At 43.5% G+C, this 24,822-nt stretch overlaps 2 protein-coding genes across 6 annotated transcripts in view; one reads left to right on the forward strand and one right to left on the reverse strand.

Annotated features, from left to right (window-relative positions):
• Window positions 1–20,043, forward strand: part of LOC116821736 (uncharacterized) — a 25,020-nt gene extending 4,977 nt beyond the window's left edge. Inside the window, exons 5-8 of one of the 3 annotated variants that reach the window (XM_075070395.1) lie at window positions 6,089–6,198; window positions 6,898–7,024; window positions 13,091–13,204; window positions 14,807–20,043. In XM_075070395.1, the coding sequence (XP_074926496.1) occupies window positions 6,089–6,198; window positions 6,898–7,024; window positions 13,091–13,204; window positions 14,807–15,558 (1,103 nt within the window). In that variant the 3' untranslated portion in view covers window positions 15,559–20,043. The remainder of the gene's footprint in view (window positions 1–6,088; window positions 6,199–6,897; window positions 7,025–13,090; window positions 13,205–14,806) is intronic. The other 2 variants (XM_075070396.1, XM_075070397.1) reach the window with 2 other exon arrangements.
• Window positions 1–24,822, reverse strand: part of LOC116816480 (uncharacterized) — a 560,774-nt gene that overhangs the window by 145,845 nt on the left and 390,107 nt on the right. The window lies entirely within an intron of this gene.

Here is a 24,822-nt window from a genome sequence, read left to right on the forward strand (position 1 = left end):
ACCTCATCAGGTTTCTTCTGGCCCAATCCTCTAATTTGTCTAGGTCCCTCTGTATCCTGTCCCTACCCTCCAGTGTATCTACCACTCCTCCCAGTTTAGTGTCATCTGCAAACTTGCTGAGAGTGCAGTCCACGCCATCCTCCAGATTATTAATGAAGATATTGAACAAAAGCAGTCCCAGGACCAACCCTTGGGGCACTCTGCTTGATACCGGCTGCCAACTAGACATGGATCCGATCCATTGATCACTACCTGTTGAGCCCGATGATCCAGCCAGCTTTCTATCCACCTTATAGTCCATTTGTCCAGCCCATACTTCTTTAACTTGCCAGCAAGAATACTGTGGAAGACCATATCAAAAGCTTTGCTAAAGTCAAAAAATAACACATCCACTGCTTTCCCCTCATCCACAGAGCATGTAGCTGGGTTACTTTTGTGCTTTTGAAAACTATTTTTAACATACATAATTTTTACTCTTTCCTTCCCTGCCCCCCACCTAGAATTTAGGAGATTGGTTTGGCACTGGACACTTGTCTTTAAAAATTTGATTGGATTTTAGTTATTTTAAAGACTGGTGGTTAACATTAATAGTGACTTTTTTATAATTTCTTTTTTAGAATGTGAATATTTTTTTTACAGCAATTAGCTTTTTGCTTGCATAATTAATAGCTTGGGATTCTGAGGGTTTTTTTTTTATGTTATACTGTGTTCAATACATGCAATCTTTAAGTAACACTTTTTGTTTCTTTGAGGGTAAATTAGGCCAGGGCCTTGAATGAATTGTTTTTTTTAAATTTTTTTAGCCTGATTTTGTGCAGGTTCCTAGTCTCAACCCTGATGTACTTGTAGCGGTTTACTGAAGTGTACTCCGGCATATTCTTGGATGAATTGCAGTAATTACAGGGTCACAGAAAACTATACACTTCTGATATTTTAAAAAATTCATTAGAATTTGCACTTTATGAACTTGGGGGTTGCAGGCCATAGAGGAAATTTTAAAGCCCAAATAACTTACTCTCTTTTTTTAAAATTGTCTTTTTACTACAGACAGTTTTGACAAGCATTTTTAAAGTTGTTTTAGCGCACGTTTGTTGGGTTTTTACACGATTTTTAGTTGTACTAAGCTTAAAACAATTATTATTTTTATTTTTTATTTTAGGTAAAGCTTTGTGAATGAAACAATTAAATTAGGTGACATTTTTATTCCCAGGACATTTTTCCCCCCAGGTATATTGACTTTTTTTAAAGCAAAAGCTAGCTTATGTTGGGGTTTTGGGACTACTTTTAGGGTTTAAAAAGTGTTCACTACATTTAAGAAGTGGTAAAATCTTTTTTCTGTTTTGTACTTAGCTTGGCTAAGTTTTGATTTATAAATGGAATTTGCTACCAGTTTAGGAGCATTTGTTTAGTTGCTTATAATGAATTGTTCAAATTCAATTAGATTAAAAAAAAAACTGGCCACAAGGGTGTATTATAGATAGAGAAGATATCTTTCACCATATCTATCAAAAAATAAAAAAATTTGCATGGATTTTTCAGCAGCTGACAAAACAATATTGTTCTATATGCACTAGATTTGATTTTGAAGAGTTTTTTAATTTTACTTTGTGGAGATGTTTGGGGTTTTTTTGTTTTTTGTTTTTAACAATTCAGGCAGGTTTTAGGAAACAGACATTTTGTAATTATTTTATTAATTCTGTGTTTCCTTTTTAGGCTAAACTATTGCCAGTTTTTGTTAATTTATTCACTCGCTTTCGAAAATTATGTGCTGCTTTTGGAGGATGAATTTATTTATTTTTTAAACTTTACCTAGTAACGTTAGATTGTTGAACTGATATTTTACATTAAATAGGACTTCATTGATTGATTTTTATTTTTTAAATGTAACTCATTTTTGCCCATTAATTAGCTAGGTGTAGGGAGAATTTTTTTAAATAAATCCTAAATTGAAAGAAAGATACTGCATAACACAGACCCTCCTTGATAACATTTTGGGGGCCTAGTTTTTAACGTTACCAATCATGGTGACTGATTAAAAAGCCTAAAAGCTTGTCCCATGTAGAAGATGACACAATACCTAAATTAAATTGTGGAGAGGAATTTTAAGAGATAATGGATTATTCACTAAAATTAAGGCATTACCCTCCTTAAAATTTAAGAGATGAGTTTCAGGGGTGTTTTTTTGCGGGGTAGGGGGTGTAATGAATGATAATATTAGGCTAGTTTCCTGGAAACATAGAGTGGAATGTAATTAGCTGTAGGATAACGCCACGCTTGTTCTTTCTGAGTTAGCGTATTTACGGGGAAAATTTTCTGCAATGGGTTGAATTTCTACAGAAAATTCACCAAGTACATGTGCTCCTTCTGGAATTGTTTCACCAGATTTTAACAGGCTTTTGGTGGGTTTTAGGGTTGTCCTTTAAATAGGTAAAAGTTTTTGTATTCAAAATCTAAAACTCTCACCATTTAAACCAGTGAATTTGTTCCTAGGTAAGCTGGGCATGGTAGTCAGCTTGGTATTTGAGAATTTAATTTCCCAACAAAAAGTTCCTTAAAACTTTGGTCTTTACATTGGGGATGTTTTTGAGCTCCAAAGGTTTCAGAGTAGCCGCCGTGTTAGTCTGTATCCGCAAAAAGAACAGGAGTACTTAGTCTCTGAGGTGCCACAAGTACTCCTGTTCTTTTTGATCTCCAAAATAGGTTTGCCCTAACTTTTTATAAGACTTAGAAATACCTGTCTTTTTTTGTTTTAATATTATATATTTGCCTGGCCATATTCTCTCCTTAAACCAAGCCATATTTGTGTAAAACTCTGCTGACACTTTATCAACAAAGATTTATTTTGTAACCTTTTTAGTAGACATTTGTTTTAATGCTGTAACTGTATTTTATTTAAGTCTGTGAAAACTAACTTTTTTTTTTGCCAGGTGTGTTCTGTGAGCAGGCTTTCTTTCTTTCTTTCTTTCTTAACAATTAAGCACATGTAAATATTAGCATTTTGGATTATATGGATTAATTTTTGTTGTTGTTCGGTTTAAATATGAAATATTTTTACTCTCTACTTTGCGGTTGCTTTTGTTTACGGTTTGCAATGTTATTGCCGGCGTGCTTGCATTGCTAATTATTTTAAAGATTTTTTAATAGTTTTCAGAGGACACAAAGGTGACACAAGTTTGCTTTTTTGCTGATTTTTAACAATGTTACATTGTCCTTGCACCACTGTTTTTTTTAAATTAACTTTTTTCTTAAGTAGCTTTTCTTTCAATGTCACTTGAAGATTTAAATTATATGTAATTTTTAGTACCAACTTTTTTTTGCTTTTTTTTTAAATTATTACATTTTGTTTTAATGATTACATTAAACTAATTTTAGTAATTATTTCACACTTTTAAATTGTACTTCTTTTTATTAAGTTTATATAGTCTGATTTTGGTGCTTCTTTTTTTAAGACTGCTAAATTCTGTAACAGCTGGTTACATTTGTGAATGGCTGATATAATTTTTTAAAAAAAAAGAAACACTGAGCTTTTTTAACACTTATCTGAGAGTTTAAGTTCATGTATTTAGAGGATTTTTCATTTTTTTAAATGGAGAGAAGTTATTTTTGATTTGCAAATTTTTAAAATTTGTTAATATATGTGCATTTTTAATTGACTGTTTTTAACACACTGTTTAACTCTTGTGACACAGACTAGCTGATTTTTTTACTCTTTAAATTTAATAAAACAGTTATTAGTAGCTAATTTTGTTAAAACACAAATTTAGGTGTTTTTCTGTTTTTACATTATTCTTTTTAACATAGATTTTTTAATTACATTTTTTTTACTCTAAACTTATTTTTTATGCTTAAATTATACCTGAAAAGAATTTGTATTTCTTGGAATGACTTTATACATTTAAGGTAAAATCTTGCAAGTTTTTTCTGATACATTCCTATTCATCCGTTATGATAGTTAATTTGTGGAAACAGCTTCCGCAGAGCTAAAACTGCTAGAATTATTTAAAGGAGTTGTACCGAAGGGTAAAGGCACAGAGTCAGTGACTTCTGGGGCAACGGGATAAGTTTCATTACTAGCCTTACCTTTTCATGGCGTCTTTTTAGAAAATAATGCAACTTACAAGCACTTAGACTTTAAGAAAAACAAACGGGATATGTCTCCAGCCAAAAATAAAAAATGCAAATTACAATCACTCATCGCAGGAGATGGGAAAGAGGGAATATAGGTTAAAACATAATCAAAATAAGGCCTTTCAGGAAGACAGTCTTTCAGTTTTCTTCTGACTTGGGGTTAAGAAAGTGAGATGATGCAATGATGGCAGATTGGGGTGCACTGGGAGATGACTTGTCCCCCCGAGTCCCTTTTTAAGAACCTCCAAAAGTACTGAAAAGGAGAGAGAGAATTTATTTTGTTTCCTAACTAAATCTATTTCCATAAGGACAGATTTGGCATAGGCAGCATTGTTCCCACATTTTCTTGTTTACGTCACGTACCCATAGTACTGTCGAACTATATCAGTAGCCCCCATTTGTCTGGACTAATTTAATTGTCTCCGTCTGGTCTTCTTGCACCCATGCATAGCATTAATTCTTGAAAAGAACGTGACCCACTTTTGTGATAGGTTACTGTAACCTCTTAAGAACTTTCATATACTTTTTACAGTGAAGATTACAAATTTTAGGCCCAATTATTGCAACAGAATGCTTATTTGAAGTCAGTTTTTTCTGACACCTCCTCTTACACTAACTGCGAAAGTAAGAATAAAACATGTGTCAGTGCCGAGCCTGTATATAAATTGTATATGTGTTTTTCAAGCAGTTGATGGAGAATACTTGACCATAACAGATAAGTGGGTACTGGAAGTGGGGAATGAGATTTTCTTTGCTTTAGAGTGTAAGAAAACTTCCAAGATCTTATAGCACCCCCACACCCCCATGCCCCATTGCCTTTCCTGAGCCTACAGGCAGTAGAAACACCAGACTAGATAATTAATGGTTACACAAAATAATGATGAATGGGAAGAGAACATGGTGTGAGTATGAATGAGCTGCTGTAGTATATATGGACCGACCCTGTGAACTATTGATTCTGATAAAACCCACATTTTGAAATGTTTTCCCTTACTTCACAATCCCAGCTGTGGAAATAGGGACCTTGGAGCTGTGCGTAGTAACCTTTTCACTGCTGTGTCTGTATCGCAGGAACCCCCTTTGGTGATTAGCAGAGCTGGGGATTCCAAATGGCATTTGCTGCCGTTAGCAATTGCAAGAGCGAGAGGGAACACAGACATAGGTGTGGGCCAAGTCTCTCAGCTGGAGGGAGAGGAGAGGGAGAAGGAGATAGAGAAACTGAAGGAGAAGTAAGTGGGGAGAGTGGTGACAAGGTCCCAAACTAGTCCAGTTATAGAGTCATAGAGTTTCAGGCCAGATAGGTCCACTGGATCATCTGGTCTGACCTCCTGTGTCACAGGCCATCAACACCACCCACCACCCGCCCACTCAACCCAACAGCTGGAGTGAGCTCAAAAGTATCACAGCCCACAGCAGACTAAACAGCTATGCGCCAGAGGCAGAGAATGGGGGGTAGGGAGTGAGATGCTTGAGGCCCCTGACAGTGTCCCACCAGTGTCCCATCTCCAGCCGTGGCTGTCCCTGATGCTTCAGAGGAAGGAGATAAAAACAAAAAACCTCCCAGAATACATTGTGGGGGGAGGAGACAAGGGATGAGGATGACATCCCTTCCTGACCCCTGCCATTGGCCAGCTGGAAGCCTGAGCTTTAGGAACGTGAGATGCAGACCAGAATCACTGCAGACCAGAATAAAACTGGAGAGGGGAATGCAGCCCAAAAGAATTCTGGGCAGCAGGTCAACCAAGGGGGCTGATGCAGTTCCATAGAATCATAGAATTGGAGGGACCTCGAGAGGTCATCTAGTCTAGTCCCCTGCACTCATGGCAGGAATAAGTATTATCTAGACCATCCCTGACAGGTGTTTATCTAACCTGTTCTTAAGAAAAATTTGTTGGTAGGGAAAGAGCCAGGGGCAACTGTGATGTGAAATGCATTAAAGCCCCTTCTGAAATCTCCCCAGTCCCTCTTCTCGCCCTGACAGGCTGCAGAGTAACACCTGCCTTAGGCTCCCGATGCTCCCATCCTCCCCGAGGACGAGGAAGGATAATGGCTGCAGTGGAGCCAGTCCAGGTAAGTTTTCAGAGGGAGTTGCTGGACAGTTCGTGCTGCAGAGAGGGGGGCAGAAAATACAGAGGAGGTGGGGATTGCTTGGGAGTTCGGTCGAGAGGTGGGAGGGGGCAGGAAATCCACAGGGTGGAGAAAGGGATGAGAACAGGATTTGGTGAATCTGCTGGGACTTGTTCAACCTGGGGCCTGGATTCTAGAAACAGCTATGAGAGGTTGGGGTTCAGATCCCCATATTAGTGGAACAGGAAACAAACCCTTTGGCCTGAGCTGGGAAAATTTACCAGATTAACCAGATTACTAGTGCTGAGCCTCAACCTACTAACCAAAGGCTTCTGAGCGACATGAAGGGGACACCCACCAGAGGGGTTTAGGGGAGATGCTCCATCCCCTGACATCCAACTGTTGGAAATGGGAAGGGGGTTGGGATTCCTACCAGGAGGTCTGGAGCCTGCTAGGGGCCCCATCTCCTGTATCAGGCTCTGACTAGTAGGTGTGTGATGAATGTAAAGACCCAACCCTTGTTGTCTACTGGGAAGTGCGAGAAGTTCTCTCTTTCTCGCCTCACTCTGAGGCCTGCTGGCTGCTCGGAGGAGGGACATGTGAGCCTCCCAGAGCTTCCATCTGCTTGGTCTCCCTCCCCCGTGAATAGAGGGGCTGTGAGTGGGGCAGCAGGTACTGAGTGTGGGACTCTTGCTCTTTCAGGGGCCGGTGACCTTTGAGGAGGTGGCTGTGTACTTCACCAGGGAAGAGTGGGCTCTGCTGGACTCCACTCAGAGAGCCCTCTACAGAGATGTCATGCAGGAGAACTATGAGAATGTGACCTCGCTGGGTAAGGGTTCCTGTCCCCTCGGTTCTTGGAAGGGGAAATAAAGAGAGATGGTTCATGCCAGCCCCACAATGCCACCTCTACTGTGTCCTGTTTCAGCATCACCCCCATATGCCAGTGACGCACACACACTACCAGAGACCCTCCCCTGCTACAGAATGCTAACAACTTCTCTTTGCTAAGGCAAAACTTGGGGTTAGGTCTAACATGACAAACAGAAGCTTCCGACCCCTGGCTGGCACTCGAACACTGAACCTACTCCACACACAGCAGTTCAGACAAGCCAAGCGAGATCACCCCTTTACCAGCATAAGCGTCAATGTGCTGTGAAAGCGGGAGGGCTTCTCCTGCCCACATAGCTACTGCCACTCGTTGGGAGTGGTTTAAATATACACAAGAGATCTTACAGTGGCGCAGCTGCCTGTAGACATGGCCTTAGTCTGGCTGATTTCACTCCTCAGGGTGCAGCTCTGCACCGGGATGCTTGTGCAGGAAAACAAGACTAAGTCTGTTATCAAAGAACAGTTATTTAGGTAACACCAAAAAGAGGGAATTGGGATAGAAACAATTACTAACAAACCCAAGTTAAAATGCGCTTCTGAGACTAAAACCTAACTTAACTAGCTAGGTTTTGGGGGAAGGATAGCATTGGCCTGCTAAAACCAGGCTTGTGAGTTCAGTCCTTGAGGGGACCATTTTAGGGATCTGTGGGGCAAAAATCTGTCTGGGGATTGGTCCTGCTTTGAGCAGGGGGTTGGAGGTCCCTTCCAACCCTGATATTCTATGTAACATGCAGTGTTTGTAGACCATGATTATTAACTAACTAGGTTTTTTTGTTCAAAGTCATTTGCTCCCCACGCTCCTCCTTCCAGCGTGGACAGCCAGTGCTTAGCCAGGATCCAATGCAGCAAAACCCGGATCACTTCGTTCCTGTGTCTCATGCTCAATTGTCTTTTTACCCACATTAACTCCCCCCAAAATGTCTCTGTTTCAAGAGCCAGTATTGCTTCCTCTCTTTCTGTGCGCTTCCCATCTCCCTAGTCGTTTGCATGTAAATGGCTTTTCCATTATTTTGATTCCACCCTGGTTAATTTACATCATTGTTGGGGCTGGCTTTTCCTTCGCCCTCCCCTGCTTCTTGGCATGCAGACAGAAAGCAGAAGATCAGCAGTCCGAAATGAAGGCAATGTGATGTTTATGGTCTGTAATCCACAGCGTTACACGCCGGCAGAGCCTTTTTCCCAGTGTCCCAGTTTCCTTTTTCTTAGAAGGCATAATTATACCTGCAGTGCATGCTCTTGGTGGTCCCACTGCTTACAATTTATGGTCATGTTCTGTTTTGGAGGGTCGTGAGTCGGGGGCTTTGGTAGCACCTCTTCTGTATTCCATGGGAAGGGTAAGGAGTGAGGTTGTGCTTTGGTCAGAGACAGGCATTTCTTCTGCTTGTGGGCAGATGTAACATCTGGTGTCTTTGGTCTTTGTTCACACGTCAATAAGAATACAAAAATATCAAAAGTCAAATGAGCCAGACAAGACCCAAACTTCTATCTCAAGCAAATATACAGGTCTGAATATTACATTATCATCCCTGAGACATCTAACGATCATCACTGAATTTGTTCTGCTGGTTGGATCATTAGCTTCCCTGGCTCGGGCCAGGTGATGGTGGGGAGTGTAACGGGAATGCTGTTGCAGACGGGTAGCCAGCTGCCTCCGTTACTGTCCAAGAGACAACTTGTTTCTCCATTTGTCTGGTCACAAACTCGAAAGCATCATAGAGGTGAGTATCCGTAATTCCTCATGTGGTGTTCAGACGGACATTTCACAATGATCGTAATGACCAGCATATTGCAGGCTTTCAGATAAGACCTTGCTCGATTGAGCAATTTTATAGTACGGTAATATTGCATACAAAAAGATGCTACCCTTGCTTTGGGGTTCAGACCCCCCTGTTTTCCCCCTGGGGTTGTCACAGTACCACAGTGAGTGATGGGCTAACATTTCTGTCCCCTTCCTCATCTATTTGAGTTCCTCTCCTCTGAGGTCAGGTCTCTCTCCTTTGTGTCCCCTGGAGTAGAATTCAGCAATTCTTCTTCTCCTAAACCAGGCCCTGGGCTGCAATACCTCTGTGCTTACCCAGCGGGTCAGGCTGAGTGCGGACACCTTTAGTACTTCCCTTCGGGAGTCTGAGATCAGTGACCAAAAAGTCTCCTTCAAACCAAAGGAGTGTTTCTTCTGCAGTGAGGAAAAAAAGATTTGAAAATGGTCTTCATGCCTGCCTGGCTGACCATCCTTGATGGACATCTAGGCAGGTCTAACTTCTTCAGACATCCCATGAGTGTAACTTTTTTGTCTCTTTCCCACAAACAGTCACCTGAACTGGCTATCCCACCTGTGACAGGATCCCCGGGGTGCAGTGTGGGACCGCTGTGCCCCTTTAACTCTCCAACCTGGGCTGTCTCTCGCAATGCTTTGCTAGTGACAAGCAGCAAACCCCTCCAGGCCCTGTTATCACTCAGCACAACAACATGTGGAGCCCCAAACCCAGCTAGATTGCATGAATGCTCCCAGAGCCACTCATGAATCACAGAGAAAGGCACCAGAGCCAAATCATCCCAGCACCGTACCTCAGGAATATACCGTCCTGTATTGCTTAAGACAAGCAGGGCAAATGTATTAATTAATTCACCACTTCTTAACTGTCAGGGTGGTTAAGCACTGGAACAAATTGCCCAGGGAGGTTGTGGAATCTCCATCACTGGAGATTTTTAAGAGCAGGTTAGACACACATCTGTCAGGGATGGTCTAGATCAGAGGTTCTCAAACTTTTGTACTGGTTATCCCTTTCGCAAAGCAAGCCTCTGAGTGCAACCCTCCTCCTCCGGCTTATAAATTAAAAACACTGTTTTATATATTTAACACCATTATACATGCTGGAGGCAAAGAGGGCTTTGGGGCAGAGGCTGACAGCTCATGACCCTCCATGTAATAACTTTGCCAACCCCCAGTTTGAGAACCTCTGGTCTAGATAATACTTAGTTCTGCCGCAAGTGCAGGGGACTGGACTAGATGCTCTCGAGGGCCCTTCCAGTCCTATGTTTCTATGCGCTTTCCTGACATCTAATAACCCTGATATCCTGCATTCAGTGACATCTCTGCTCCCTCCTATTCTGAACCCCACCAGCCCATGTGTGACACCTTCTCAGGTGTCATTGTCTTCTCCTCCTGCCACGGTGAGAGAGATGTGCTAGAGTTAATCTGTGTATCCTCTCCCAGTCTTCAGCCCCCACAAAGAAACTTCTCAGGATTCTGCCACCTCTCACTTTGCGTTGCAAGTTGACCCTTGGCGTACACCTTTCCTCCAACTCCCCTGAAGCATCCCCTGTAGTGTCCAACCCTGTCACTGGACACTCACAGAAATTACCAGGTCTGGTGCCCCCAAAGGGGCAGCATACCTGCAGCTTGGAAGGTTACAACTCTGGAGTGGGTCCTTTCTAACAATGCAGCACTGTAATCTCTTTATGGAAAAAACAGATATAAGTTTATTGACAAAAAACAGACTCGGAGATTCAAATGGGCAGATTCAAATGTGCAGTGAGCAAGGGTAATAAGAACTGAATTAGTTACAAATCAAACAAAAGTATGCAGTAAAACCTCAGAGTTACGAACACCAGAATTACGAACTGACCGGACAAGCACACACCTCATTTGGAACTGGATGTACGCAGTCAAGCAGCAGCAGAGACAAAAAAACAAAACAAAACAGAAATACACTACTGTGCTGTGTTAAACGTAAACTTACTGAAAAAATAAAAGGAAGTTTAAAAAAAGATCTGATAAGGTAAGGAAACTATTTCTGTGCTTGTTTCATTTCAATTAAGATGGTTAAAAGCAGCATTTTTCTTCTGCATAGTAAAGTTTCAAAGCTGTATTCAGTCAGTGTTCAGTTGTAAATTTTTGAAAGGACAACCAGAATGTTTTGTTCATGGTTAGTTACGAACAACCTCCATTCCTGAGGGGTTTGAAATTTGGAGGTTCTCCTGTATTGTTCTTTCTAGAGATCAAGACTTAAACTTATCAAGATACAGGCTTTGTCCACTGCTTTATCTTGGCCTCAAAGCCTTTTTGCAGAGCTGCTGGTTTCCGGTCAAACCAGGATCCAGAACATTCACAGACCATCCACTTCCGCTAAGGGTGTTCTTCTTATTCCTGCCTTTTATAGTCTAGTAGAGATCTGAAATGTATCCTTTTGAAGAGGACTATCCCACGTCCCTTCTTCTCCGGTGTGCTAGTGCCATGCTGCCTTCGCATCCCCATGTTAACTTTTCTCCTCTTTACTTAACTTGCCACACATAGGTCCCGTTGTATTTAGCTTGCAATGCTGAACTTAAGCCACGTCTACACGTACAAGCTTCCAGTGGCACAGCTGTACTTAGGGTGACCAGATGTCCCGATTTTTATAGGGACATTCCCAATTTTTGTGTCTTTTTCTTATATAGACTCCTATTACCCCCCCACCTCTGTCTCGATTTTTCACATTTGCTGTCTGGTCATCCTAGCTGTACTGCCGCGAGAACGCTTGTGTAGCTGTTATGCCAACGGGAGAGAGCTTTCCTGTCAATGTAATAAAACCAGCTCAACAAGCGGCAGTGGCTGTCAGCAGGAGAATGTCTCCTCCCAACAAAACTTATGTTGCTCAGAGTGTGTGGTTTTTTTTCACAGTCCTGAGCGACCAAAGTTTTGCGACATAAGTGCTAGACTAGACATGACCTTATGTAGGACAGAGAGACCTTCCCTCTTTTCTGGAAGAAACCTCTCTTTCCCTTTGTTTGGTTAGACATTAAAGCAGAGGTCCCCAAATTGTGGGGCTCAGAGGAACATTCGGGGGTGGGAGATGGTGGCCCAGGCAAGTCCCCATGGGGGACAGGGAGCGAGTGCCATCCGGCCCCATCCCTGGGCCTGCACCTGGGCAGCTGTTCGTGGCTCCATTCCTGGCCTGGGGCCAGGGCTGGGGGTAGGGGAGGAGCAGAGTCACACCCGGCCATGAACCTGGCTGCAAGCCCCCACCATGGCCCCAGACCCATCCCTAGCCTTGGCCCCCCTGTTCACATCTCCACCCATCCACTCCCAGCCCGGAGTGTGGGGGCAGAGGGGGAAAGCGGGGGGATGGCTGCATTGAAGCATAATATCACTAGGTTTACATTATTCCTCATATAGCATCAGTGCACACATTTTACGATTATCTGAATCATAGGACTGGAAGGGACCTCGAGAGGTCATCTAGTCCAGTCCCCTGCACTCAAGGCAGGACCAAGTATCATCTAACCCATCCCCGACAGGTGTTTGTCTAACTTGCTCTTAAAAATCTCCAGTGATGGAGATTCCACAGCCTCCCTGGGCAATTTATTCCAGTGCTTCACAGTTAGGAACTTTTTCCTAATGTCCAGCCTAAACCTCTCTTGCTGCAGTTTAAGCCCATTGCTTCTTGTCCTGTCCTCAATGGTTAAGAACAAATTTTCTTCCTCCTCCTTGTAACAACTTTTTATATACTTGAAAACTGTTATCATGTCCCCTCTTGATCTTCTCTTTTCCAGACTAAACAAACCCAATATTTTCAATCTTCCCTCATCAGTCATGTTTTCTAGACCTTTCATCGTTTTTGTCACTCTTTGCCAGCTTTCATTTGATGCCTTACAAGAAACTTTTTGAATAAATTTAATTAATCCAGAGTAGGTTTGTCAGACCAACTGGGCCTCCGTGTCACAGCTTACTCGCCCAGCCCATCTTCCCTATGACTGTCACTGGATCTCTGTCAGTGAGCTCCCCTCTGAGTCTCCCCTTTCTGGGACATGGAGTTACCTTCTTTGTGTTTTCGGGATCCTTTCATGGTGAGTGGCTGGCTGTGTGTTCCCAGCAGAGATGGGGATAGTTAAACCCCTCCTAAGCACAGTGTCCCACACCTTTGAGCTTTTGAGGAGCTGCATTACAATGAGCTGTTAAAATAAAACATTTTCCTGAATGAATTAAATTAATTCACCTGATCTCACTTCTTTTCCTTCCCCTGAGCAGGGTTTCCTGTGTTCAAATCCGATGTGATCTCCCAGGTGAAACAAACGGAAGAGCCAGGGACCCCAGTTCTCCAGGGCTTGGAGGAAAGAGAGATTCTGAAGGCCCCCTGTTCAGGTGAGGAATAATTAAATCCACTCAAAAGCTGTCAGCGCCTGAAGAAAAGAGCTGAGGTTCCCTACAAAGGCCTTGTGAGTGCTCCGAGTTCAGGATTGTCCCCAGCAGATGTCAGATCCTCAGGGCAGCTATTGCTCATGGCTTCCTACCCATTCTGACTCTCACCTGGCAATAGCTCCCTCCCTGGTCGCCCCTTCCCTGAATGTTTAGATGGGATGGAGGCAGACTTCATCCCCTTCTCTTTCTCCTGTGGGGAAGGGTTTGGGGAAATACAGTTCCTGATTTATTTTTTTTCTGTCTCTCCATCTTATTTTGCTTAGCTGTCTCCTTTTCCATCCCTTTTTCTGTGCTCTGTCTACACAACAGTTAGGTTGCCTCATGTCAACCTAACTCTGAACGTGTCTACACTAAAATGCATCTCTCACCCCACTGTGCTGACTTATATGACTTAAATCATCCCAACTATACATATAAAATGATTAGCTGTTACCACTCAAGAGAGATCTTGGAGTCACTGTGGATAGTTCTCTGAAAACATCCACCCAATATGCAGCGTCATCAAAAAAGTGGACAGAATGTTCGGCATCATTAAGAAAGGAAAGATAATAAGCCAGAAAATATCCTATTGCCTCTATATAAATCCATGGTACACCCACATCTTGAATACTGCATGCAGATGTGGTCACTCCATTTCAAAAAAGATATATTGGAATTGGAAAAGGTTCAGAAAAGGGCAACAAAAATGTTAAGGAGTATGGAACGGCTTCCATGTAAGCAGAGATTAAAAAGACTGGAACTTTTCAGCTTGGAAAAGAGACGACTAAGGGAGGATGTGAGAGAAGCCTATAAAATCGTGACTGGTGTGGAGAAAGTAGATAAGAAATGTTGTTTACTGCTTCTCATAACACAAGAACTAGGGGTCGCCAAATGAAATTAATGGGCAGCAGGTATAAAACAAACAAAAGGAAGTATTTCTTCACACAATGCAGAGTCAACCTGGGGAAACTCTTTGCCAGAGCGTGTTGAGGAGGGCAAGACTATTACAGGACTCAAAAAAGAACTAGATAAACTTATGGAGATAGGTCCATCAATGGCTATTAGTCAGGGTGGGCAGGGAAGGTGTCTCTAGCCTCTGTTTGCCAAAAGCTGGGAACGGGCAACAAGGGATGGATCACTTGATGATCACCTGTTCAGTTCATTCCTTCTCGGACACCTGGCATTGGCCACTGTTGGAAGACAGGACACTGGGCTAGATGGACCTTTGGTCTGACCCAGTATGGCCGTTCTTATGTTCTAATCATTCCCCCTTCGCGAGAGGTGTGGTGCTTAAGTCTATGTAATTATGTCAAAGCAGTGCCAGTGTAGAGACTGCATTGCTTGCATCAACTGTTGCTGCCTTTCAGAAGCAGTTCCACAATGCCACACACTGGCTGTTAAGTCGGTGCAAGCGCTCCTGGTGAGGATGTGCACTGCTGACGCAAGGAGCATTGTGTGGACATGCGAAAGAAATTTAATTACTGCGGTGGGTGTACGTCGACAGAACTTAGGTTTAACTTAATTTTATAGTGTAGACGCATCTTGAGGTTTCTTTCTCTATCCCAGCAGGTGATGGGATACTGAGTGAGAATATGGAGCAGAATTCTCAGCAGGAAGATGCTCAGCAAGTGGAATCATATTTGGGATTACTGCAAGGATCCCAAGGGAATGTATCCAGGCATCATGTGCAGGCAAAAGCCTGTGAGAGTCGGCATAGGCCAGAGAGACAGCAGGAAAGCCAACCAGGGGAGAAAGTGGGTAAATCCCCTAATTGTCAGGAAACTCAGAACAACTTCAAGGAAACCACAGCCCAGCACAGAATCCCAACGGGAGAGAGACCCTATAAATGCGCTCAGTGTGGGAAGACCTTCAGTTTGAGTTCAAACCTTATTAAACATCAGAGGATTCATACAGGAGAGCGCCCCTATGAATGTGGTGAGTGCGGGAAAACCTTCACTCACAGCTCACACCTAACTAGACATCAGAGAATGCACACCGGAGAAAGACCCTATGAATGCTGTGAGTGCGGGAAAACCTTCCGGTACCGCTCAGACCTTATCACGCATCAGAGAATCCACACGGGGGAGAGGCCCTATGAGTGCTGTGAGTGTGGGAAAAACTTCAGTCAGAGCTCGAACCTTATTAAACATCAGAGGATCCACACCGGAGAGAGACCCTATGAGTGCTGTGAGTGCAGGAAGACCTTCACGCGGAGATCAAACCTTAATGCACATCAGAGAATCCACAAAGATGCAAGACCCTATGAATGTTTTATATGGGAAAACCTCCACACTGAGCTTGCACCTTATTACACATGAGAGAAACCCTTAAAACCCTTTTCAAAGCCTGACAAAAGTTGTTGGGTTTTTTGGGTTGGTTTTTGCATTAATGCTTTTGTTAATTCCCACCTAATGATCTTTAAGGATATTGGCAGAATTATCTTTACTGTGGTCTCTCGCCTCCCCAGGTGAGTTGTCCACTTTTGTCTTTTGCTGCTCGTCCTTCCTTGGGGTGAACACTGTGGTCCTCTCTTATCAGCTCCTATGAGTCATGGGAGAGTGTGTCTCTCCTGCCAAGAATGTCCATCAGCCAAGGTGAGAGAGATAAGGATGACCTTGATTAGCTACACTGAAGCACAATCTGTGTGGGCCTCATCTCCACTAGGTTTTTCCCATGCAGTTAGCTAGCTCCTGTTAGCTATCCCAATGGAAAAAGACAGCTACTCTTGCAGGAGTGGATGTGGTTAGCTAGCCTATTTCCTCGTGAGCTGACCTCATCTTTTATGGCTTTTCATAGTCTAAAAAAGGCCCAGAGCATCACATTTACATTGTTCCTCCCATTGCAAAGCAGTTGTGAGAGTCATCAAGTTCCACTTTGAGGATAAATTGTCTTATTCCCTTTTGTTCTCACGTTGCCCTAGGATGTGCTGAAGAGCAGTTTATATATATATATATATTTTACCATTTTTCTCATGTATTTCAATAAATAATAAAAAGCAGGAGCACAGGTGGGGGGGAAAAAGTGTTTTTTCTGCCACTGTGACACCCAAAGAAGATGGGGAGAGTCAGAGGGACCCCTCCTTCCCCAGCAGCCCAGCAGCTTTACTCTCTACAGGGCTAAGATAGAAGGTCTCGTCTTCACATTCTACTCCTCTACATCCTAGAGAGTCATGTGATGTGGCGGCCTCAGTTTTCTGTGCTTCAGAATGGCGCTTTAATGTCTTTGATCCCAAATCAGACTCATTAGGGCTGGAGATGAGTGTCACAGGACTGGAAGGGGAATTCAGTGGATCCCAAACACTGTGATCATACTGAGTTTCAGTCCCAGTTTTAATCTATTGGCAAAGGCACTTTTTTAGTCTTTTTCCTACTGAATTGGGATTGTTCACAGATGGGAAGGTTGGCTGGTTTTGCGCCCCTACTCCCCTCTTTCTGATGATGCTAAAGCTTTTGTAAATAACCCAACTCACTAATAAGACAGTGGTGAATGAAGGAGGTTTGAATGACTCTGTGAATATGATGGGAGAATCAGTGGTCTTGCCTCTGAGTTATCAGATGTAACCTGCTGTGGAATTTCATGTTGCATGACCCTGAATGTGTCTCATGACCTCTCTGTGAGGTGGGTTTTTTCTTTCATGCCTGGGGTCCTTTTGGTCACACAACTGGATATTAGTTTAGTTTGACAGGACATAGCTCAGATTTATTGGGGACTTTGAAAGAAATGATGATTTGCTAAAATAGCCATTTCTTAGTATATTTTTGCTTTCCTCCCACCTCTCCATTATGACACAGAGGAAATTCAAGTGCAGTTCAATCAACAGGAGAGAATACTTCAAGCTATTTGGCATGCTAACAAAGCAATAGGAGTGTTTTCAAGTCTCCAGTCTGAAATGGTGAGCAACAGCAGACCCCAAACTGTTACTTCAGTTAGTTGCACAGCCTGTGATCACCGTGCCATTCAGTTCTTTAGGTCAATATTATCTCGGATGATCCAGGGAGACAATTTCATAGTATGTGACTTTCAACTGGGCAAAAATGCCCATGTTTTTTTCCCCCCCAAAGCATATTTGACCCAGGCCTGACAGGAGGTTACTCCTGAAGATATCTCCTGTGATTTGGGAAGTGCTGTCCCTAACTATGCAGATGTGGAGAAATAGACGTGGTGTTTTTGTTCAACTCGCCCCTTCTATATGCTGTAAATGTCTATAAAATTAATTAAGTGTTGAATGTGATGTAGCTGCAGGAAAAGCAACTGTTTTCAAAAAGAAATCCCACCTCTACTATCTTACAGAAATTCAGATCCAGGTTTGTATCCAATCCCTAATTTAGACCTGTGCCACCAGATTAAAGAAGGAAATTGAGCATGCTGGAGAGAGGCCATTCCTCACTAACACTCTTGAGATTAGCTCAGGTAGAAATAGCAGGCAGCCAGTTGTTGGCCTGCACCACAAAGTGAGCAAGCTACGGTGACCAGTGCACAAGTGAAATTGTTTTGGAACACCATTTCCTAGTTCAGTGTCACTGATTAGTCCCAAAGGATGCTGGGGTTAGATGGTCATCAATTGTCCTTTTCCATTTGGATCCAACATTTCATGAGGTAACAAGAGAAACAGCTGATGTCTTCAGAGGACATTCTTTCCTCAAGGAGCCAAAGGATTCTTTCCTTTTGTGCAAGTGATGGCTACAGTGAGGGAATGAATGTGTCCGATTCCGAGTTGACTTCAGGATACACAAATGTCTTATAATTTTGTTCTTGTGTCTCAAGCATTGGTATCACTTCTCTTCCACCTTCTGCTACTTTGAAAGATTAGAAAGTGTGGAAATAGCATACAGGTGTTGTTTGTTCGTGATGCAAATCTTGCTACATAGTGCGAGGCTCTTTTCTCCAAAACTTATGACAGAAGACTCAAAGTTAAATGAACTTGTAGATGTGGAAGAACCTATGTTGGAGTAAACAGCAACTTAACACAAAAGTTCACTTGGTGGAAGTGGGAATTAAAAGAAAACTGATGTATAAGATTTGTAAGCGAAAATGAAATTAAACACAAAGATGGTGGTTAAAAAGTAAAAGACTAATTATGTGATCATTAGAAAACTGAGAGTTGTGTATATATATTTTTTGTTTTGTTAGTAATAAAGGAAATGATAGATAATCCTGAAAAGTTTATTGTGATGTAATTTACCCCCTTCAGACTACAGAGTTCTGAAGTAAAAACTCACTCCAAGTATTGGGGTGGTGGCATATGTAAAAAAAATACCATATATGAGAATACAGACCCAGTATGGATGTCAATTATTTCTATTTTGAATGGAATTTATTTTGATACACATCAAAGCGAATTTCTCTTAACTTGTCTTTAAGTAGTTTTTTCTCTTATGTAACCTTTTACCCAGTTAGACTGTACCCCTCTTCTCTTATTTGCAAAGGATGTGACATCTGTCATGAGATATCCACATTTATTTGTGAGAGTAGGATGCAGTGGGTAGTTTTTCTGCTAAAACTTTTGAAACTAGTTATTTTAATGGGTGATGAGCCCCCTTTTCCTTCTGAGGCCAGCTCTTTGAATATTAACCCTGAGATCAGACTATGGAAACATCCTCAAAACTTGTTTTTCTTTCACATTTGATACCTTTGGGGTTCAGACATTCCCACAAAATTTGGTTTGTAACAATAGATATTACGAGAAAACTGCTTGGTTAAGGGAGACTTTTCCTAGTTGACATTAGCCCAAAGTCTGTCTCTTGCCAACTGGGTCAGGCCATGTTGTCTGTAGCCAAGGCATGTTTCACCCCTGATTTTCAGCCAGCTCCTTGGATTCAAGTTTTAGCATTTATAAGAGTTGACTGCTGTATTAATCTGATGATTTGGCTCAATTGAGGACTTGAGTCCAATGCAGTAGCATTAGCTCTTTAATTTTTGTGATTTGATCTTAATTATATTGTTTAATATAGCCTTAGTGCCAAGTGTTCTTGGTTTTATTTGTTGTTCATCCGCCCTATATATTCCTCCTTGAGTGTTGGCTTTGGTTAATAGTCATCAATTCCCTCCTTTGAATTTGCAAAGGGATATGATCATGACAGGCCAGGGGCCAGCTTATGGCAAGTCCCTCGTGTCTGAACTGGACACTAAGAGATACTGGAATCTGTCTTGTGAGATACTTTTGATAAAATAGGTATTAGAATGCTTAGAAAGTGTGTAATGTTGAATGTCATGCATTAATCTTAGTTCTATCTGTGTTCCATGTTGTAATATGTTGAGTGTGTGTCGTGTGATCCTCTATGGCTGTACAAATCGCCATACAGGAGAGGGATATTAATTAGTGTGAAGGGCTGCTCTTCTACAGAAATTGTTCCCCCTTCCCCAGCCCCCCTGTGGCCAATCGGGCTATGGTTAGATCTTATAACTGGAAACTCTACATCTGGATTGAGAAACTATCAACGAAAGGACGAAAGACTTCTTGTTCCACCCTCATCCCCATGAAGATGAGCTCTGCGCATGGACTCATGCCATCAGCTGAGTTTAAAGCTCAGAACACATGACAAGAGAGGGATAAATACCCCCAAACAAAAGGAACTATGGATCTCGATGATGCTTGGGCTCTCGGGGGACGGGGGGCAAGGTGTTTTCTAGACATAAATGAGAGATCCCCAGTTGCTTAGTCTGGGTTAGTCCTAAAGGAGAAATATGGCAGAAACTGAAGACTGTGTAATTCATTCGTGCATCTGTGTTTGCTTGTTTTAACTTTGTAAGTAACTCTCTGACTTCTTTTTCCTAGTTAATAAATCTTCATATAGTTTACTATAGGATTGGCTACAAGAGTTGACTTTGGTATAAGGCCTAAAGTGTAATTGACCTGGAATAAGAGACTGGTCCTTTAGGATCAGGGCTAATCTGAATATTGCTGCAAAGAGTCCCGTGGCACCTTATAGACTAACAGACGTATTGGAGCATGAGCTTTCGTGGGTGAATAATCCACATTACTGACATTGGCTATTTGGTCTCTTGTGTATATTTCATAACGAACCAAAGGATGGTCAAGCAGCAGCTATGCAATTTATCAACATGACATGGGAAGCTCTAGCCACATATCCTAAACATATATACAGAGGCAGAGAGATTGAGAAGTCTCCATTCCCTTAAAAATAATCAAAGCCCTCTAGTGATGGCAGCTAATGAAACCACCTCCCACCAATACAGAACTGTTCTGCGCCCTAAAACCTGAACTTCCTGCAGTTTGAAAGAGAGGAAAGTGGAAATATCGGAAGGAATTTATATCAATAGTTAATAGGTAAAGTGATCAACTTGGAATGGCGTTCATAGCAGTATTCGAGCATTAGGGACAAAATTGGCCAGAATTTTCTATCATTATTGGAATTTGCCAAAAGATTGAAATCTAAGGTGATTTTGTTGATGTCGGATAGTCAGAAAGATGGGGAAATTGCAGGGGATATTAAATCAGTAACAGATAACGACAGAACAATGGGGTGAATTTTTAGGGTATTTTACATCAGTCTGTGAGAATGGGGAAGGAAAGGGGCCACACTAAATATCTGACAAACCCACCAATATCTGTGGGGATTGTGTAGGGAGAGCCAATAATCAGAGGGAAAAATCAGAAAGTTTGAGGAGACAGTATATGAATGATCAGTAATTAGAAAGGGATGGTTTCTCTGCTGCCTTGCCATTCACATGGGCAGCAGGGAGCCCTGGGAAAGGAGGGGTGAGGAACTCTCAAGTTTACTTTGCAGCAGGGTTGGGCAGGTGACTGGCAACTGGTGGGAGCTGCATTAGGTAGCAGCCTAAACTGGCTAACATGGGGCTGGGCAGTCTTCATAGGGGTCACTGGCTCCTGTGCCCCTGCCATGCCCTGTAGCTGGCAGAGAACAGCCAGCCATGTCTCAGAGCTCCCCCAAACAGCACTTGCTAACTCCTGATCCCAGTTTGGGAATGACTCGGGGCAACAGGTTCCCACCTAAACAAGGACAAAGCGCTGCACATCAAATGGGGGGTGGGGGAAGCCCCTGCCCCAAATCTGCGAAGCTCTGAAATTGACATTTGCAACCTGGCGAGGAAATGGAGCACAATCTGAAAAGGAGAACAGAGAAAAGGCGGATGGCTTGAGCGCAAAGGGGAGAAATCGACGGATTGTAGTACCCACATTCTGTAATGGTGGAGAAAAGGGGCAAAACTGAGATGGGGGGAATTTTATCAATATTTGAGACCGAAAGCGCAAGATCTGAGGGAAATTCACAGCCCCCCCCCCTTTCTCTCCCTGCTCCTCGGGCTAATTTCCAAAGACAGACAGTTACATCCACTGCAAGTCACACGGCCCCTCCCCCAGCTCTATCTTATTTTTTCATCTCTTCCCTCCCTGACACCTCCACCATCAGAGAGACAAAGGGGAAACACCTCCCCCCCCACACACACACACTCTTTCCCCACCTGAATCTCCCAGTCCCCTTTGCATGGGGCAGGGGGCTTTAAGGAAGGGCACCCCCCAGCACAGACCCCACTGGGGAAGCAGCAGCAGCTGCTCAGCTCCCAGCTCACAATGGAGGCAGCAGCGTCGGTGCTTTTCCAGCTTAGGAGCTGCCCAGGGTCTGATGATCTCGGTTCTTCTCCCTGGCTCCTGCCTCCATCCTCCCAGCACCCACCGCTGCCAGCTGCTCCAGCTCCTTCCTGTGCTCTGCAAACCCCACCGGGGCTGGAGCTCTCTGCAGTGGCTGGAACCAGCCCAGCTCCGCTGACACCATCTGCTGAGCCAGGCACTCCTGATGATGGAGAGAGAGTTGTAGGGAGAGCCCTGGGGATGGGACAGGGATCAAATCTCCAGCCAGAGGGGGAAGGAGGGGTTAGACAGGGAAGGAGGAGAGAGAGAGACACTGGAAAAGGCCTGCTGGGGAAATACCTTGGGAGAGAGGATCCCAACTCCCAAATCTGCCCTGCTCCATTTACTGCCCCATCTCTGGATTGATCACGCCAGCTCTGTGGGGCAATATCTCCAGTGCCAAGCATATCACATATCGTCTCTGTCAAGTGAGCTTGTAACGGGGTTTCCTTCACTCCAGGCACCCACCTAGCTGAGTCAGTGCATACACAAGAACGGCCATGTTAGGTCAGACCAAAGGTCCATCTAGCCCAGTATCCAGCTTTGCTGGAAGGTAGGGATAGGATACAGAGGGACCGAGACAAATTAGAGGATTGGGCCAAAAGAAACCTGATGAGGTTCAACAAGGACAAGTGCAGAGTCCTGCACTTAGGATGGAAGAATCCCATGCACTGCTACAGACTAGGGACCGAGTGGCTAGGCAGGCTATTAGCCAGGAGGGGTAAAGAATGGTGTCCCTAGCCTCTGTTCATCAGAGGATGGAGATCTAACACTCTTGAGATTAGCTCAGGTAGAAATAGCAGGCAGCCAGTTGTTGGCCTGCACCACAAAGTGAGCAAGCTACGGTGACCAGTGCACAAGTGAAATTGTTTTGGAACACCATTTCCTAGTTCAGTGTCACTGATTAGTCCCAAAGGATGCTGGGGTTAGATGGTCATCAATTGTCCTTTTCCATTTGGATCCAACATTTCATGAGGTAACAAGAGAAACAGCTGATGTCTTCAGAGGACATTCTTTCCTCAAGGAGCCAAAGGATTCTTTCCTTTTGTGCAAGTGATGGCTACAGTGAGGGAATGAATGTGTCCGATTCCGAGTTGACTTCAGGATACACAAATGTCTTATAATTTTGTTCTTGTGTCTCAAGCATTGGTATCACTTCTCTTCCACCTTCTGCTACTTTGAAAGATTAGAAAGTGTGGAAATAGCATACAGGTGTTGTTTGTTCGTGATGCAAATCTTGCTACATAGTGCGAGGCTCTTTTCTCCAAAACTTATGACAGAAGACTCAAAGTTAAATGAACTTGTAGATGTGGAAGAACCTATGTTGGAGTAAACAGCAACTTAACACAAAAGTTCACTTGGTGGAAGTGGGAATTAAAAGAAAACTGATGTATAAGATTTGTAAGCGAAAATGAAATTAAACACAAAGATGGTGGTTAAAAAGTAAAAGACTAATTATGTGATCATTAGAAAACTGAGAGTTGTGTATATATATTTTTTGTTTTGTTAGTAATAAAGGAAATGATAGATAATCCTGAAAAGTTTATTGTGATGTAATTTACCCCCTTCAGACTACAGAGTTCTGAAGTAAAAACTCACCATGCTTTGCATCGCTTTCGCCTGGCACTGAGTCAGCAGTGCCAGGGGCGCTTCTCTCGTAGTCTTGGCAGCAGGGAGAGAACTGGCTGAAGGAGGGAGAAGCCTGCCTCCTGCATAAGATCAGTTTTTAAACTCAGCTGTTCCCTGGTGTGGTTATCAGTAACATCTCACAGAGGATCTGCAACAGTTTTGGACACTCACAACGATGCAATCCTCTGCTGCGCCGGGAAATGGGATAGATTTGAACTTCGAAAAATGTTCCTGGATTTTGATTGTTGTTTTTTTGTGTATAGGAATGGCCCTTCATCCGGGGGCAGAAAGAAACTGCCCCTGTGGTCCACGATACCCTCCCCACAACCACTGGGTAGTGAAATAACACGGATGCCAGAATGACACAATCACACAGTACACTCTGCTGGAGGGTGAACCACACAGGGAATAGCATCAGAGGGTTGGGAACAAACAGATAACTATACTAACGCTAGTGCGCCGTGTATGGCGCTCTTCCGCACTCCCTCAGGCACTCATAATCTCTCCAGGATTGGTCCGTGCGCTTTTGAAAGCTCAGGGTGGCTCGGGTACTCCAGTAATACCGCCCGTACTCATCTTAACTTCACCTCTAGGCCTCATTTCCGAGAGGTAGTCACGCTTTCCATACCTAGAGAGTGTACCTATGTGTGATTCTATGGGCGCCACCTTCTCCTTCGAGAGGCGCTTCTCAGGACTAGAGCACCCTGTTGTATGATACAACTGGGCAATAGAGTTTACACCGACGAGGCCTGAAGTGGCAACAAAAATGATTAAGAGCAGTTCCATGGAGCTACGATGGGAGATTGATCTAGAGAGAGGGAAAGGCGCTGGAGGGCCGAGACATTCGACATGATATCTGGTTGTATCGTATATGCTTGCAGACACAGGCGACATGATCCTCCCAGGCGCAGGAGAGCCTACTTGGGCTCTCAGCTTGCATAGCACACACTCGTTATAGTTCTTACAGGAAACTGTGAAAGGTTATATGGGTGATGTTGGGCCCCTTAGTCTGCTCATCAACCCTCACGTTTGCCTGCCGTTACTCAGAAGGTCCTTGAAAAGGGACCGAAGGCACCAATCCCTAGACGCCGCTTCCGGCTACTAGCCATTCCCTGAGACGAGACACTCCATCTCACCGGCCTCCATGGCCGGGTTTACCTCCCAGCTCGCTCCTCGTCTTGAGCTCTTCTGAGAAGACTCCGCTATCGCTGTCATAGTTTCTCTACTTGTAGGAGGCCGGGGCTGCAACGGCGTTTATCCTGGGACTTGCAGAGGCTTTGGGCCTAAAACTCACACCAGAGCTCTCGTGACACACGCCTGCTTGTGCACATATATCTCACAATAC

Source organism: Chelonoidis abingdonii, chromosome 11 (assembly GCF_003597395.2).
Source record: "Chelonoidis abingdonii isolate Lonesome George chromosome 11, CheloAbing_2.0, whole genome shotgun sequence".
Classification (NCBI taxonomy): Eukaryota; Metazoa; Chordata; order Testudines; family Testudinidae; genus Chelonoidis; species Chelonoidis abingdonii.